The sequence below is a fragment of the Eurosta solidaginis genome, chromosome 2 (genome assembly GCF_040869045.1).
Source record: "Eurosta solidaginis isolate ZX-2024a chromosome 2, ASM4086904v1, whole genome shotgun sequence".
Taxonomy (NCBI): domain Eukaryota; kingdom Metazoa; phylum Arthropoda; class Insecta; order Diptera; family Tephritidae; genus Eurosta; species Eurosta solidaginis.
The window spans coordinates 60,699,317-60,716,714 of record NC_090320.1 but is presented as its reverse complement, the minus strand read 5'-3'; the positions used below and the strand labels follow the sequence as shown (position 1 = coordinate 60,716,714).

Genomic DNA, 17,398 nt, shown 5'->3' with positions numbered 1-17,398 from the left:
TTTGCCCTGGTAATTTAAGTCAGTGTTATCAGAGCTGCTTTATTTTCTTATTACTTATTTTTTCCCCAAGTTTGTGATTTTTTGAGTCTTGAGAAGGGATCTGGACTACTGAATGCTGCTATAACACTCTGCTTTGCTAGGTAGTTTGCCTATTCTCTGAAGCTGATGAGCTAGCTAGAAGGGGTACGACCACCCACCCCTTCAAGAAAATGATCCGATAAGTAAAATGCCGAAACTAACACTTTAAACAGGGTAATTGTGCTCAAGCGCGAGTCATCAAGGCTGGTTTGGCTTTGCTGTGATACAAGACGCACTAAAACACTTTCCACTGCAAACACGTCGAAATAAGGATGACAGATGAATTTATTTATCGAATAAGTGGCTCAATCCACCTTTACTGATACAGTAAAGGCTAAAAATCATTCATTACATCACAAAAAGCCTAAAATAAGCCTAAGTGCACTTTTTCGGCCGTCTTTTTTTAACAAATCTTAAATTAAATTTAATTAGCACCATTTAGAAAGAAGTTTATACTACCATTAATAGAAAAACTTCTGCAATTTTTCCGAAAGAAAAGCTAAGATAAACCCATTTTTAATATTTACTTAGTTTTAACTTGTTTTGCTCTCGCCCCACTGTGCATCGCCTTAAACCAAAAGCCTATGCTCTGTTCTTAACCCGTACATAAGCACAAACATATTTCGTATTTGCCCGCCATTCACTTGAACGATTTTATACACATTGTTGCTTCAATGACTGCATGCTTGGTTGAGTTATATTCCGATGTATGTTGCACTAAACTGAATTGATTATTTCCCTGTTTTCCACGCATTCGTCTACTGTTTTCGCCTGCCGGTCAACCTCGAAGGGCCTTAAGCCATTCGTTTTTCGGCCCGTTAAATGTTCATCGCCACATACACACAAGCATTTGCATATGTTCGTTCTTTAGCTACGCTAAAACATTACGGCAGTGAGCCATCAAGTCAGCCAGCATTGCATAGTTTATGGCGCTTAAGCAGGCAGTGAAGCGCCACCGAACTCAGAGAGCCGTAAGATTTTCGAGTGAGTCGTGCCAAAGTCGTTACTACTTGTACACGGTGAATGAATGCACATTTTTAATGCAAATCTGATATGAAATTTTGCAGCTGGAGTCCTAAAACGTGGCAATGGTTTAGACTTGCGAAGTTAGTAGGCGACTAAGGACAAAATTTACCGAAAATTGTGCACGGCAGTAGCTTATGCTACATATGAAATGAGATGATGTATGCTCCGTAGTGGTTTGTATTGGGTTAATTGAACAAAAAAGGAAATATAATTTCATAGAGTTGAAAATTCTATTAACAAATGAAATTTATTGCATGTGTTTTATCGAAACCGGTGGCCGCCGTGGTATGATGGTAGCGTGGTCCACCTACTACACCGAAGGTCCTGGATTCAACTCGCGGCCAAAGAAATATTAAAAATTTAGAAACAAGTTTTATTCGTGGTATCAATGCAACGATAAATATTATAAAAATATAATTAAAAGTATCAATTTTGCATCTTGACTATTGATTTGCCCATGGAAAATATTTGTTTCGCCCTTAAAATATATCAAAATGATACCTATATAAATTTCCTAGTTTCATTATGATAACATTTAATACTAGATTGATTATAAAACGCATTACATTTGTATGTAGTCTATTAACTTGACAAATACAAGTATCAAACGAATATTTCGAAAATATCGATTACATAAGATCATTGATGACGAAAATAAGATAAGCAAAAATTGCACATTGATGCCTAGATGGCATCGCCTTGATGATAATTTTTTTTGAGTGTAGATGCCTTTTGGAGTCGGCATAAAATATGAAGGTCACGTCCCTTCAATTTGTACGAAAAGTTAAAAGAAACACCACGAAAACTAGAAGATAAGCTCAACCTTAAATCTCTACGAAGGTTAGTGCGCCTTGCGTTTTATTTTTATGTTTCGCACAATGGTTTGACAATCTCGGGAACCATTTCATGTCACCATATTGAAACTTCTAGTTCTTGCTACCAACACACTCTTGAAGGAGCTTTGGGTCTTGCTAAACAGATTGCGTCACTTAGATGGGGTTTCCAGTTGGGATTATGAAGCTATAAATTGCGCTGGAAACTATTTTAAAGGAAAACGCTCGATAAAACATTGACCATAAAATCCGTAGAATCAAGCTTCTTGACTCGATTGGGCACTAATTGAAGTAGTAATGAAATATGCAAGAATTTCTTTTATTTTGTAAAAGATATCGAATTCAATGAATAGTTCACTGGCCCTCTGTGCGAAATCGGTATACGATTTTTAAATCAATAGACCCAGATAAATAAATAATAAATGAACAATATATTAAATTTCGTTTCGAGAAGAGGCTCGTTTTTAAAATCTGTCCGTCTGGTTCAAAGCCAATGAGAACTTTTACTTGAATTGAGATTTTCCTTCAGAAACTACCAGAAGGTTGAAGGAATCATTTCATACCAAAGTTTGGTGCAATTGTACTACAGTTTCAACCTTAGGTCGTTTTACTGATGCTATTGGCGTTTTTCTTGCTAAAGTATTAGGAATCTAGAGCGTCTTTAGATATATGTCGATTGTAAGATGGTTTTGGAAAACGCGAAGTATGCATATAGCCCGTCTGTTTAGCTCCGCTCACCCTTATCATATAGCTGTCAGCCAAAGCGACTATCATGCTGACGTGAACTCCTGTCCCCAGAGTCTTTGACGACAATGAGATAATGGACGAACTGGAAAATCTGTGCATCGATAGAGTGAGTATAATCACGGTGCACTGGCTAATGAAAACAATAAAAATTAATACACAGCAGCTATAAGCCAATATTATTTACGACAGAGATACTACAGAAGCTTTATTGCGCATATCGAAGAATTCCGTATTTAGTATTAGAACCCCAAATAATTGAAAATTCGAGAAGTAATAATAGATGAAAATAATGCTACGTCCGATGTAACTCTTATAAGTTACGCCAACAAAAAATTGTAGCCCACCAATACCAAACGACTTCAAGATCAAAATCTCTTTCACCTATACATAGCCGCTTCAAAGTCAATCAATGCTATCAGTTTCTGTATATGCGGCTATCACTGCAGAAGTGATCCCCGCAATACCGTTGGTAGTCACCCACTCTTTTACATTGCTATCTTCATTTTACTCCTACCAACGGCATACCAATGTTAAGCTCTCTGTCATTTTACTGCTGCTTTTTGTGTCAATAATGCAATTTGTTTAGCTTTTTCTCACATGTTTTACGTATAGTGAATCGGTCGTCTCCCGGTATTTATGCTGGCATCTTATCGTTGTTGTAGCTGTTGTTGTTGTACCGATAAGGAAGCTCCCCGAAGGCATTGGGGAGTGTTATCGATGTTGATGGTCCTTTTCCGTATGCAGATCCGGTAAGTTGCGGTAACAAGCACCATTAAGGTACTAGCCCGACCATCTCGGGAATGACCTGGTATAACCACATGATACCCGCTAGTCCATCTCGCCCTCCTATTATCTAGATCCTCCGAAGAGATCTTAGGCCGCACTTCGCTTCCAATTTGCGCCGTTCTTCTTTTAATTTTTCCTACAAATTGGCCGCACGGGACCTACTTGTTTTATGCCGACTCCGAGCGGCATCTGCAAGGCAGATGAGTTTTCACTGAGAGCTTTTCATAGCACAAATACACTCGGAGTGCTTGCTAAACACTGCCGAGGGGCGATCCGGCTTAAAAAAATATTCTTTTAATTGAAAAAATTTTTTCTAAGATTTTGATGTTGCTTTGCCCGGGGCGTGAACCCAGGATTGTCGGTATGGTAGGCGGAGCACGCTACCATCACACCACGGTGGCCACCACGGATAGGTAAGGTTATATTTCGCTGGCTACCCCTTGAAAGAGTTGCGCTACACAAACTTTGCATCAATTTGGTACTTTAGTCGCCTCTTACGACAGGCATACCTACCGCGGGTATAATCTAATCTCTCTAACCAGCTGGAGCGCATTTTATTGTTAAGTTTTTTCGCTGTAATATATTGCGGGTTTTCTTCTCTCTACCACTGGTTGCCCTAATATGGAATTTCCGTCAGCTCATAAGAAATCCATATGTTTTAAACATAGATGTAAGCCGGTAATTCTCTTTATTTAACGTTCTTGGTTTAGAAGTTCGCTGTCCCACTTACACTTTAAGTCTAACGTGTTCAATTCTGTAACAAATATCTTTAAGTAAACAAACGTACTAGATGAAGTAGTCACATCTGCATGTTTTCGAAGATAATCGTAATAATGCACATTCGCAGGCTCCACCACGTTAGGCGTTCAATCACTTTGGAAGCACCTCAGTCCTAGTAAAAATATTCTCAATATTTTCCATATAGACAACGAAATTTGTTTAACATTAACAATCTCACTGCGCTCCTGAACTAAGCTTCAGGCTTAAATACTTATCTGCATTCGTCTGCGCGTCCACTTTGTATAAATATCTATTGGAGTTATTGTCAAAGAATTTTCCAATATGCAGACGCTGCTGTTCTCTGAATTTCTCTTGCGCATATCGAGCAGTAGTTAGGTTCCATTTTTCTCCCACGCGTAGCAAGAAACTAAAAATCTACCGTGAACAAAATTGCAAGATAGCACACAGTAATGGGGCATACAATTTTTATTCCATGTTTGATCTTACGTACTTACTTACTAAATTGACGCCTAACGTTTTGAATGCTCATGGCCGTCCAACAAGGCGCGCAAGTCGCTTCTTCGCTTTGCCAACTGGCGCCACTTGGTCAAACCAAACAAGATTTGGCACATTATAAACATTTGTTCGACTGTAGATTTACCAGGTCTGAAGCCGCTTTGATAATACCCAATCAGCCGATTCAAGGGAGGCTTCAACCTTCGCGCAATGCACTTGACAGAACCTTATATGTGATAACAAGGAGGCTGATTCTTAAATAGTTGCCCCGTTTCCAGGATCCCTTTTATTGTGGACTCGACAAATAATGCATAGATTCCAAGAGCCGCGCACGCAATCGTCCGACCCATCTCAAGGTGTTGCCAGCGCCATATATAGCTTCTCCAACCCAATTGACAACCTCACCTACCCGTGACGAATCATGTTTAATTAACAGCCAAGGCTCTGGCCACCCTGAACTCCTGGTTGATCTAGGGAGTTGGAGGTCGGGATGGCCTAGAAGGTTGCATGCGGGCATACCAAATAGTTCCCGAGATGGTCGACCTAGTACCCTTATGGTGCTTGTTACCGGAACGTACCGGATATGCATCCGGCAAAGGACCATCAACATCGATAATATTCCCCTAAAGCTTTAATGGTCCTGGGTGAGTATGCAAAGAGTTATAAAAACCTTTCTCTTTTAATGTAAGCAGCAACGCGAAGACACCCCACAGACCTTCGGTATAGAAGTCAAATGTCAAACACAGTATATCACGACAGCCGTTACCTTACCTACTCCCAGTCCTCACCAACAAACCTTCTGTTCACCTTCCTGATATTAAAAGAGTCATGCGCATTGATTTGTGGTGTATCGGATTCATAATACATTTCCAAATGTTTGTACATTTAAATTAATCGAATTACGAAATTTCTCTCCATGTATTTCATAGTGTGCCATTCATGCATGCAGACATGGCTGAGTGCTGCTGCTGCACTTCAAATGTTGCATCGCTTAATTCGTTGTTGTACACACTGCTTGACGCCCTCACTACCTCAGGGCGTTAACATTTCCACTCATCTACAACTGGCGAAGTGCAATTTCCTTGGCATCTTCCGCAGTAATGTGACGATATAATAAATATTTTCTTGATTTCAACTTAGTTGATGTACAGAAAAAACAAAAAATACGACAAAATTTGTGGCATGCCACATGCAGAGTGTTGCGGTACAACAACAACAAGAAATAAGCATGAATTGCGTGTATAAATAACACATATAGGCTAGCAACACAACTGTACAAATTTAAAGTGTTTAGTATATGCGTGTGTATGTGTATGTAATAGTCAAACAAGCATTAAGAAATTTTACTTATGGAAAAAAGACTTTTAGTTGGTTGTAAGTCAGGCAATAAATCACCTGCTGGACAAAAAAAAATATATATGAACTTTATAGCAACAACACGCTGCCGTGTAAATATTATTAAAGCAACGAAATTCGACACAATAAGGAGTGCAATGCCAAAAAATATTAGGGTGGTTTGAACATTATATTCTTTCAAAGTTAATTTCAGCCCTAGGTGAAATATTACCAGTATATCAGAACGATTGGATATAAAGATCTTCAAGTTCCGTGTAAACGCAGTGCGGTTAGAGCCAGATGGCAGATGGACTAGCAAGTTTACGGTTTCAGGTGATGAGGAACAATTAAGTAATGCCAAGTTCTGTGCAGAGTGCGAAAACTACCAGTTCACATAATGAATAATGAACCGCTATTGGGTACTCAAATCACTAGTGGAACGAAGCGGAGAACGATAAATCGATAATCGACAACGGGTGGAGTTGTTTGACTGGTTCCCAAATTACACAGAACAAACAATTTTAGATCCAGAAATTCGTCTATACTTTCCTGAAGGTTTTTGGCTTGGTCTGAAAATCGCGTCAGATTTTTAACTTGGCTCTTTTTTTGTGCCAAAAAATCAAACAAACTTTACAAATTTTTAATAAGTTGTTGCTATTTACTCCAGGACTTAAAATTAAGGAGTAATGCCCAAAAAATTCTACCACAACAGTTAGGTATAAAAAAGATATCATGCATACCATAACCAGAATGGCGACCTGGTAATTAGCATACAGATTGTGTGTTGTATGGGAGAACTTTGTAAGCAAGCGAGGGGGAATATAAACACGATATCCTAATTGCCAATGACGGGGAGCACGTTTCAGCACTCCACTATAGCGATGTAATAATGACAATATCCCGCCTGAAGAATAATAAAGCGCAAATACGGAGACACAGAGTTGGTAAAGAGCATGCATCAACTCCTAGGCAAAATATGTTCGAACGAGTGTATGACTACTAGGGCGGGTCGATTTAAAAATCGCTCATTGCTCTTTGAAAATCGTATTCTAGGGATCAAAATAAGAAACTTTGCCGAAGGAACCATACCTCTAAAGCGAATTCTGATGTCCCCCCCCCCCCCCCCCCCCATTGGGTCGTACTTTTGGGTAGGGGCAATTTCAATTCTACCTGCTGTGTCTTGTGGTGGCTTAAAAAAAAACGCAATTTCTAATAACGCAAATTTCTAATAATTTTTTTAAATTTCTTTTCTATTACTAAGTTAAATTAATTTAAACATCAGAATTCGTTTTAGAGATATGGTTCCTTCGGAAAAGTTTCTTATTTTGATCCCTAGAATATGATTTTCACAGAGCAATGGGCGATTTTTTTGCCTCCCCACAAATCGACCCGGCCTAATGACTATATATTAAAATTTTGGTATGCCCTGCCCAATCCATAAGAAAGGCGTTCCCGCATGATCAGCCTAATATCGCACATAAGGTTTCATTAACAATACAGTGCGAAAGAGTGAAACCTAAATTCAAAAACTGATTGGACCTACTCAGTGCGGCTTATAACATACGCAATTTACGCTCCACTAGATTTTATGAAATGCTAGACTATGTATCTTAGTGGCATCAACATGTATGCTGCTACGTTTAAATGAGGCTTGAGAAACACAAATTACTCCGATCTTGAGAAACGCAAATTACTCCGTAAGAATTGGGAAGCACCATGCCGAGCCCTTTGAAATCAAACAAGCCTTTGGACAAGGCATATCACATTCATAATAATTATTTAACCTAATGCTGAAGAACCGTGATGGCAAAATTTTTTGTAAGCATGCATATTAGCTGTCATATGCTGATGATGCTTAAAGCATTGGTTTTAACAAATGCGCCGTAAGTTCCGCCTTTTCCGGACTACGTAAAAAGCAAAAATGAGGGTCTGGCGATAAATGAGGATAAGACGATTTACTTGCTGTCATCCAATAAATAAAACCCATTCGCGCTTTGGCAACCGCATCGTGTTCGGAATCATGGTGTCGAAAGAAGATGATATGTTTGCTAAAATGAGCATTTGTCTACTAGACGTAAGGTAAACGTCGAAACGCGTCGGGAACAACAAATATACTCTGTTTCAATTTATGGCCACAAATGCTCATTTCAGCAAACCAATCATTTATAAATTGGCCGAAATAACATAATAAAGAAGATGATATGGCTTGCGGAGTGTTCGGAAAAGTTCTCCCGAAGTTTATAGTCCCATCCGTAATGCCGACAGTGAATGCCAAAAGATGTTTAAGGATGAGTTATATGAGCCTTACTCTACGGAAGATAGAGCAGCGAATGAAAGACTTTGCCAGGCAGATCAGATTATTCTGTTGTTGTTTTTGTTTTAGGAACAAAGACACTCTCCAAAGGTTTTGGGGAGTACTATCGATGTTGCTGGTCCTTTGCCTGATATAGATCCGGTACGTTCCAGTAACAAAGCACCATTAAGTTACTAGCTCCACCATCTCGGTAACGATTTGTATGATCATATTAAACTTTCTAGGCCATCACGTTCCCCACCCCCTAGATCAATGAGGAACTTGATCGCCAGAGCCTCGGCTACTAAATATGTGTATGACACATTCATATTTGTAACAGGATTCCCCTCGCGTATGTGAGGTTGACAATTGGGTTGCGAAAGCTTTGAGGCTAGAAAGCTTTGTAATGCGCTTACCAACCCCTCGAATCTCTCATATTATGAATGAAACCGCTACAGCTAAGAAAGTATCTTGATTGACACCGCAGAAGCAGATGAAGGAGAAGGCTTCCACTGAGTTAAAAGAGGTAGGTGGATAAAATTTATGGGTGCAGCCATTATACCTACTTACTTTTTTTGCGAGACTTTCCATGTGTAGGACTGCTTACTTCCATGAAGGGCTACACACTAAAACCTAACCTCCCACGGCACGCGCAAATCCCCATACCCGAGGCCGCGTTTAGCATTACCCCAAGTACGGGTGCGCGCTACTTAAGCTCTATGGCTTCTCTCACGCTAATGGGCTAGGCATCCATGTTCTCGTTTACTGATAATTATATGCCTCACATAGGTGCTGACCGTATCCCATTTGTCCCTTCGGCAGGTCATGTTATTGATGACACTGCCCGGGGATAGGCCGCGAAATACCTCTTTTACCCTCCTTCGCTGATGGGAGAAGTGGCCGCACCTACTTACCTGCCTGACTATCGAAAGATTTTCTTTACAGTGGAAAAAAAATTTGTATATTACGGATTAGATTTCCTAAATTTTAGAAACTATATGTTACACATTATTTAGATTAGCTTATACTTAACTTCCACATAGCTTAAAGTTGACTTCCACTATCTTGTGAACCGAAGAATTTTTTAAACCAAAATAAGTACTGCTCTCAGCTACGACATTTCCCTGAACATGCAAAATTTTAGTTCATATAATAGTTATCTCAACCCACCCTACTGAACAAAGTAAAATTGGTATGACATTAGCCTTGCGTGTACAAACTTTCTCACTTTTGCTGTAAATACGCATTATTAAACAACAAATATTTTTGTAGTTTAGTATATAATAGCCAAACCGCAATTAAATCTTTGACAGGGCCAAAGAAAGCTAAATCATAATTAACAACAAAAGCTGTAAATGCACAGCAAAGGAACTCCAAAAGTCGCAAAGGTAGTGAGTTGTAGGTGATAACCCTTTCACGCCTTATAAATGTAGGTGCAAACAAAAGGAATTAAAAGCAAAGGAAATTACATAGAAATAACAAAAAGAAAACGTGTTATTCATATTCCGTACAGAGCAAGTAATTTTCTTTAGCTTACCTGTATAATGGTATACCAGCATTATCGCGAAACCATAAAACCATATAAACGTCACTCAACGGTGCACTGATCGGGCAGGGCAATGAAACGGATTTGCCTTCAACGGCATCAATGTCTTTTGTTTTCACTATTATATAGCCAGATTTGGTGTATTTATTGTTGTTGTTATAATTAATAATGTTTGCATTGTCGATAATACGCAATATAAAACGGTAGTGGTTGCCATGAAATGTCAATCAATTGCAGGCACACACACATACACATACGAACATGTGCGGGTGTTTTTGAAGCAATGCATAAGAAAAGAAAAATTGTTACGTATACGACATGGTGTTCGTGAGCGCGGTATTGCACGTTGAAAAGGTGAAAGTGGAGATGACAAGTGTGCAGTGGAAAAGTTTCATTTCATTATTGACAATAGCATTTGTTGTTGTTTTTGTCGTATATTTTGATTTAAAATACCAAATGTCCATTTCGTTGTTAATCATTACGGATTAGTGGCGTGCGGTTATTCATGGTTTCATCGTTATGGCGTTGTGCATGCAAAGAGAAGTAGAAAGAGAAAATATGAAAAACATGTTAGTAAGTATGTTCAATTAAGTTTGTGCAATATATCAACATGGCAAGTAAACTGAAATTTTATATTTGTAGAAGAATATTTCATAAATTATCATTATAAATTAACAGTGATATTTGGGTGAAAACGTAACAAAATTTAATTGCAGAAAAAAAATATATATGTGTCTCCAATACATGTATCACCAATAGAAGATAAATTAGCAGTAATTGACATTTTAGGTTTGATAATAAATACTGAAATTTTAGATATTAAATTAAGGGACAAACAATGTATTAATATTTCGTCATATACCCTAAGAATTGACACATAAATTAAATATCACATAAATTAATAAAAATTTAAAAAAGTCAATATACGAGAACTTATAAGAAAATACTTCGAAGTGTAAAATTATTAGCATTGTAATTGTTTTTAAAATTTTTTACTATTTTTACTGGCCCTTCATATGATTCAATCCAAGTCTAACAAAATGCTTGAAGCCTGGCAAAGACACCAAAAAAAGATAAATTCATTATTATATACTTTTATACCTTAGACGAAAATAGATAGACCCACCAATGAGTATACCGGAAAGATCAGGATGAAGAGCAGAGTTGATTGAGCCATGTTCGTTTGTCTGTGTCTCTATTTGTATGCAAACTAGTTTATTTTATATTTATCTTAAAAATCGCTTAGGTATGTACATCTGTTCACTATATATTTCATATCTTATACAGCCGATTATTTGGATATTACGAATGGGATAAGATTATTGTTCAGAAAGATCGGTCACGTGTACGCCAAAGATTATAAACCCATTAGCTTAACATCATTTCTGCTCAAAACCTTTGAGAGGCTGATAGATGTGTACATAAAATCCAACGTGGATGAAAAGCTGCTCTCCACAACACAACATGCGTACACCAAAGGCAAGTCGGTAGACACCGCATTGCATAGGGTGGTAATAAGCGTAGAGAAAGCCCTGGAATATAAGGAATATGCTCTAGGAGTCTTCTTAGATATTGCCGTGGCTTTCAATAATGTCTCTAAATGGGCGATTATGGATGGTCTTAATTACATTAAAGTACATCCAGCCTTAACCAGATGGATAGGCTGCATGTTAAATTGCAGGAAAATTACATCACAATGGGGATTGTACGTGGCCACGAAATCAGGGGCAGGGGAACGCCGCAGGGAGGGGTGCTATCATATCTGCTGTGAACGCTGGTCATCAACCAACTGCTCAGGCGATTTGATGAGGGACCCGTAAAACTTACGGCTTACGCGGATGACGTTGCAATTGTCATAAGTGGAAAGCGCCTTACAACGATTAGCTCTTTGATGGATCGGGCGTTTCGGGATATTCATACTTGGGCATGAAATGTCGGGTTGAAAGCCAACGCGGATAAGACGGATAAGCTCTTGTTTACAATGAGGTACAAGGTCCCAAATTTGATCAGGCCGAAGTTAGGAGGGGTGACCCTACAGGAGAAACTTTGCACAAAGTATCTAGGAATCATCCTAGACAGCAAGCTGTCATGAATGCTCAACGTGGAGGAGAGGATGAAGAAGGCTTCAACGGCACTTTATGTATGTAAAAGAATGCTAGGGTGTACGTGGGGCTTATCGCCCTGTCTTTCTCATTGGGTTTTTACAGCGATTGTAAGCCCTATCTTATACTATGGAGTTCTTGTTTGGTGGAAAGCCACACAAAAAGCAACCTACCTCAAAAAATTAGAGGGAGTATGCAGACTATCAATGCTTAGCATTACGGGAGCCCTGAAAATAACCCCGACAGCTCTACTGTATGCCGTTCTGCACATTCCAGCTGTAGGCCTGGTAGCAAAGAACATTGCGTTAACAACTGCAACCAGGCTCGGTGCCTCGAGGCAGCTTCAGCGCCGACCATACGGATACAGTAGTATAGCGTCATCAATCACAAGACGAACAGACTACCTGATTTCCTATCTGCGCTTCGAGGGCGATCTTAAGACCACGATAGAGGTGGACGGTTGGTGCAAAAGACACTAAACCCAAGAATAGTTTTTAATTACGTAAAGCAATAAGAATATACTTTTTAACTAGGACGAGGGAGTCAGATATATAAAAATGATAACAATGCTTATTAACGGTTTAAATAATGGATAGATTAATTTTTCAAAATTTTATACGTTGACAAAGCGTAGAGGTAATTTACTTTATTGAAAAGCTTTTCTCTTGATAGCTCCTAGAGCCGTATATATTGCTTGCGATCTTGCTTCTGTACCAAATAGCAGAATTGGTACAATAAGTGACTTGAAAAAAATAATTTTCATTTCCGAGAGACAAATTTCCTCTTCAGTTTCCTACTTTGCTGCCAATGCTGACTCAATGACAGCAGGTATTTCGTTTTGTCCTCATTAGCCATCAGACCCATATTTTTTGTTTATCTTTCTAGATGTTTTTTTGGTTGTAGCGATAAGGACACTTCCCAAAGTTTTTGGGGAGTGTTTTCGATGTTAATAGTCCTTTGAGAGATATAGATACGGTAACAAGCACCATTAAGGCACTTGCCCGGCCATCTCGGGAACTATTAAATACGACTCCGTTGAACCTTTTATGCTATACAGCCCCCACATGTGTACTAGAGGTTTACGCCGTTCACTTTATCGGCGGCGGCGGCGTAGGCTCTATTATATACCGGCGGCGGCGGCGTGGACGGCGCGCCGGCGTACGCCGGTATTCTTACTTTAAAAAGCTTGATTTTTCTATTTAAAAAAATAGTATTTAGGAAAGGTTTTGTTTGTATGTATTTAATGAAATCAACGTGTTGGCCATTTCGGAAAGATCCGGGGTTTTTGCCTCAAGATCTCGCAGACCGTTCAAAAATTTTCAGGAGTAGCTCCTTGCGGAGGGATTGCGCTCCTTCACTTACTCCAGAGAGGCTTCGAACCTAACCCCGGTCTTTCGAATTGGTAGTGCTGCGTCTGCTAAAAAGAAATAGAGATACATAAAATAGCCACAATTTGTTTGCATATCTCGTGCAAAGCGTAGTTTCGCCTAGGGTTAACTCCTAATAATCGTCCCGAACAATATTTCTTAAAATCATTTCTGGCTCCTTTGCGGTCACGCACAAAGACGGTTGCTATTAATGGTCTATTAATACTCATGACTCCCGTGACATAGGGCGCACCCGGTTTTTCGGCTGTTTTTAAGAGCTACAATTCCCGATGTGCGAACAAGAGCAATCCCGACCACCAGTCGCTACCACGCCTCCTGACCCACACATCATATGCCAGCTATAGGACTGCGACTTCGAATTCATACCTTCGTCGACGTCACTTTCCTAGAAGCTCTAAGTGTAGCTCCGAAGACTTTCCAACGGATGCTTTTATAGCGCTATGCTGCCGAGCTACACCAGAGAAACACCTTGAAACATTGGGGAGTGACTATTCGGCCAAGGACGCCGCCTTCGAAATCATAAGCAATCTATGTAGAAGTCATTGCGTAATCGGTGAAAATCGTAAAACACTCGGCGCATTTACATAATTAAAATTTTACAAGGACCCTGGATAAAATTTTTAAAATGTAGACAAATGTTTGCAGACGTTTGTGTTCACATCATTTATTTCAATAGTCTTCGTTAAATCAAAACGATATTTTAGAATGAAAGTCGACCGAATTTAAGTTGAAAGATGTTTACTGCTGTTTTCCGGCCTTATGATATAAGAGCTCATTATGGATGACCGCGAAGCTTCAGTTTTCAGACTAGTTCGACACATTTGTAAAAGGAGCCGTAACGTGTAGGTGATATTTAAACTTGGTTGATAGGCTATAATCAATGTGATTCACTCCAAGGGACTAGGAGTGGATAGGGCCGCCAACTGTATATCAAACTGGGTGTTGAAGGATGAAGTGTGAAAATAAAAATTAGCATTTCAGCCGCTATTGTATAGTTTCGCAAATATACGATAGATTTTTGAATGTAAACCCAAATGATTTTTCAAAACCTTCTCATTCGTACATGTATCCTCAACTTAAGTATGAGGTAAGAATCAGTTCAAAGGAGTGTTTATGCCCCTAGAACCTACTAAAGAATTTTTCATCACTGATTTGGCTTATTCTTTCAGCCAATCGCAATATACAATTTTTTTTTAAAATCGGCACCTTTTTTGCTTTTTTAACAACCTGAGGGCAATTTGAAAACAATTTGAAACGCCTTTGGTCATTTTATTTGAATTCATTGTTCATTTTTAATTTTTTGAAAAAAAAATATGCAAAGTGGGCATACAACTCTCTACTATATATTTGTGAAAGTATGTCTGTATGTATGTTTGAACTTGCAGCCTAAACCGCAGAATGGAATCGAACGAAATTTTGCCATGACATCCCCTAAGTGCGTCAATCTATGGTAGGCTATATAAAAAAAGTTTTCGGAAGAGGGCGTTGCACCTCCCATACAACTGAAATTTTTCGTAGTCAATATATCTGAAAGTATTAAGGCTAGACGACTGAAATTAGGTGAGTGGTTATATGAGACCAATCCCTACCCCCTCCAGAAAAACTGGGTATAACGAAAAAGGGGCGTAGCACCTCCCATACAACTGGAATTTTTCGTTGTCAATATATATGAAAGTATTAAAGCCAGACGACTGAAATAAGGTGAGGAGGTATATAAGACTAATCCCTACCCCCTGGGGAAAAATTGGGGATAGCGAAAAGGGGCGTGGCATCTCCCATACAAATGGGGGTTGGGATTAGTTTAATATATTAGTCTATATAGTGCTGCTTTTATTTATACCCGAACGACGTTGGGTACTCTGCTAGTTTATTATATAACTTTTCTTTTAGTATTTTGTTTTAATAACTTGGTGAAATGGGTGATGCAAAGTCCGTGTTAAGCTGACATCGAAAACGCTTGTTTTTTTAAATAACTTTTGAACAGTTAGAAAGAGTTTAATTTCGCAATTAGTTTCTTATAACTGGCAGTGAGGCGCATCTGTTGATACCACTTTCGACCATATCCGACATGAACAATAAATGGCCTAAACAGTCTTAAACGAGTAGAAAATATAGTAACGCGCCGGACGCCGCCGCGCCGATATTTTTGACATTCGGCGGCGCGTGCGAAAAACGACCCTAGTCGGCGGAGGCGGCGGCGTTTATCGGATGGGGTGGTGTCTGCTGCTCACTATTTCGATCCAAAAATAAGTACAGGCGACCAGATCACTACAGTGTCTTTCAGGCCGTGAATAAAACAGCTGAAATTCTGAAGGAAGCAAATGTATACACCTAAGAATGTGGGCATAAACAGGGGACGTTTCTTTCTTAAATGTTAAGCCCCTTTAATGCATCAGAACGTTATAGGTCTGAATAAGAACTTCATTAATATTTTACTTACTTACTTAATTGGCGCTTAACCGTCTAAACGGTTATGGCCGTCCAACAAGGCGCGCCAGTCGCTCCTTCGCTCCGCCAACCGGCGCCAATTGGTCACACCAAGGGAGTTTAAATCGTTTTCCACCTGGTCCTTCCAACGGAGTGGGGGCCGCCCTCTACCTCTGCTTCCATAGGCGGGTTCCGATAGAAACACTTTCTTGGCCGGAGCATCATCTTTCATTCGCATAACATGGCCTAGCCAGCGCAGCCGCTGCGTGCGGTTAAGTTCTGCAGCTAGTATAATTTTCTCCAGCATCAAATTAAAGAAATCGCACGATAGGGGGTCACCCTGTCTGAAACCTCGTTTAGTTTCGAACGGCTCGGAGAGGTCCTTCCCAATTCTGACTGAGCTGATGGTGTTGCTCAACGTCATTTTGCACAGCCGTATAAGTTTTGCGGGGAAACCAAATTCAGACATAGCGGCATATAGGCAGCTCCTTTTCGTGCTGTCGAAGGCGGCTTTAAAGTCGACGAAGAGGTGATGTGTGTCGATTCTCTTTTCACGGGTTTTTTCCAAGATTTGGCGCATTGTGAAAATCTGGTCGATGGTAGATTTACCAGGTCTGAAGCCGCACTGATAAGGTCCAATCAGCCGGTTCACGGTGGGCTTCAATCTTTCGCACAATACACTTGAAAGGACCTTATATGCGATATTAAGAAGGCTGATTCCACGATAGTTGGTGCATTTTGCAGTATCCCCCTTCTTGTGGACTGGGCAAAGAACACTTAGATTCCAACCGTCGGGCATGCTTTCGTCCGCCCATATTTTGCTAAGAAGCTGCTGCATGCGCCTTACCAACTCCTCGCCGCCGAACTTGAATAGCTCCGCAGGCAATCCATCAGCGCCCACGGCCTTGTTGTTTTTCAATCTGGTTATTGCTATTCTAACTTCGTCATAATCGGGCGGGGGGACATATATTCCATCATCATCGATTGCGGGATCGGGTTCTTCATCTCTGCGCGGTGAATTGCTGCCTCCATTTAGGAGAGCAGAGAAGTGTTCCCTCCATAATCTAAGCACTCTCTGGACATCAGTTACAAGGTCGCCGTTTTCATTCCTACAGGAGTTTGCCCCGGTCTTAAAACCTTCCGTCTGTCGCCGTATTTTTTGGTAGAATTTTCGGGCGTTATTCCTGGTGGCTAGCAGCTCAAGCTCCTCGCACTCACGCCTTTCTGCTTCTGCTTTTTTCTTCCTGAAAAGGCGTCTCGCTTCCCTTTTCAACTCACGATAGCGTTCACACACTCCTCTTGTCGCGCTCGCTTTTAACGTAGCCCTGTAGGCAGCGTCATTAATATTTTAGTGCGCAGATTATAAAGTCTATTATTGCAGTGAAAATAATCTTCTATCAATAATAATCGTTCAATAACAATATAAAGTCATTGGCTATCAATCAATTTTTTTAATGTCATTTCACAATTTCAGTATATATAAATTCACGTCGTTTACAACTAACGAACCATTTAAAAATAATATTCATGCTGAAACGTGAGAAATACTAATTTTCCAATTGAAAAGGTACATCACCCAAAAATTGTGCAGTGAATGTATA

General features: G+C 39.7%; 1 protein-coding gene across 1 annotated transcript in view; it reads right to left on the bottom strand.

The window, feature by feature from the left end:
* The window catches only part of side-II (sidestep II), a 290,969-nt gene that overhangs the window by 141,692 nt on the left and 131,879 nt on the right, over positions 1 to 17,398 (bottom strand). The window contains exon 4 of the mRNA XM_067769114.1: positions 9,872 to 9,998. Coding sequence (XP_067625215.1) covers positions 9,872 to 9,998 — 127 coding nt within the window. The remainder of the gene's footprint in view (positions 1 to 9,871; positions 9,999 to 17,398) is intronic.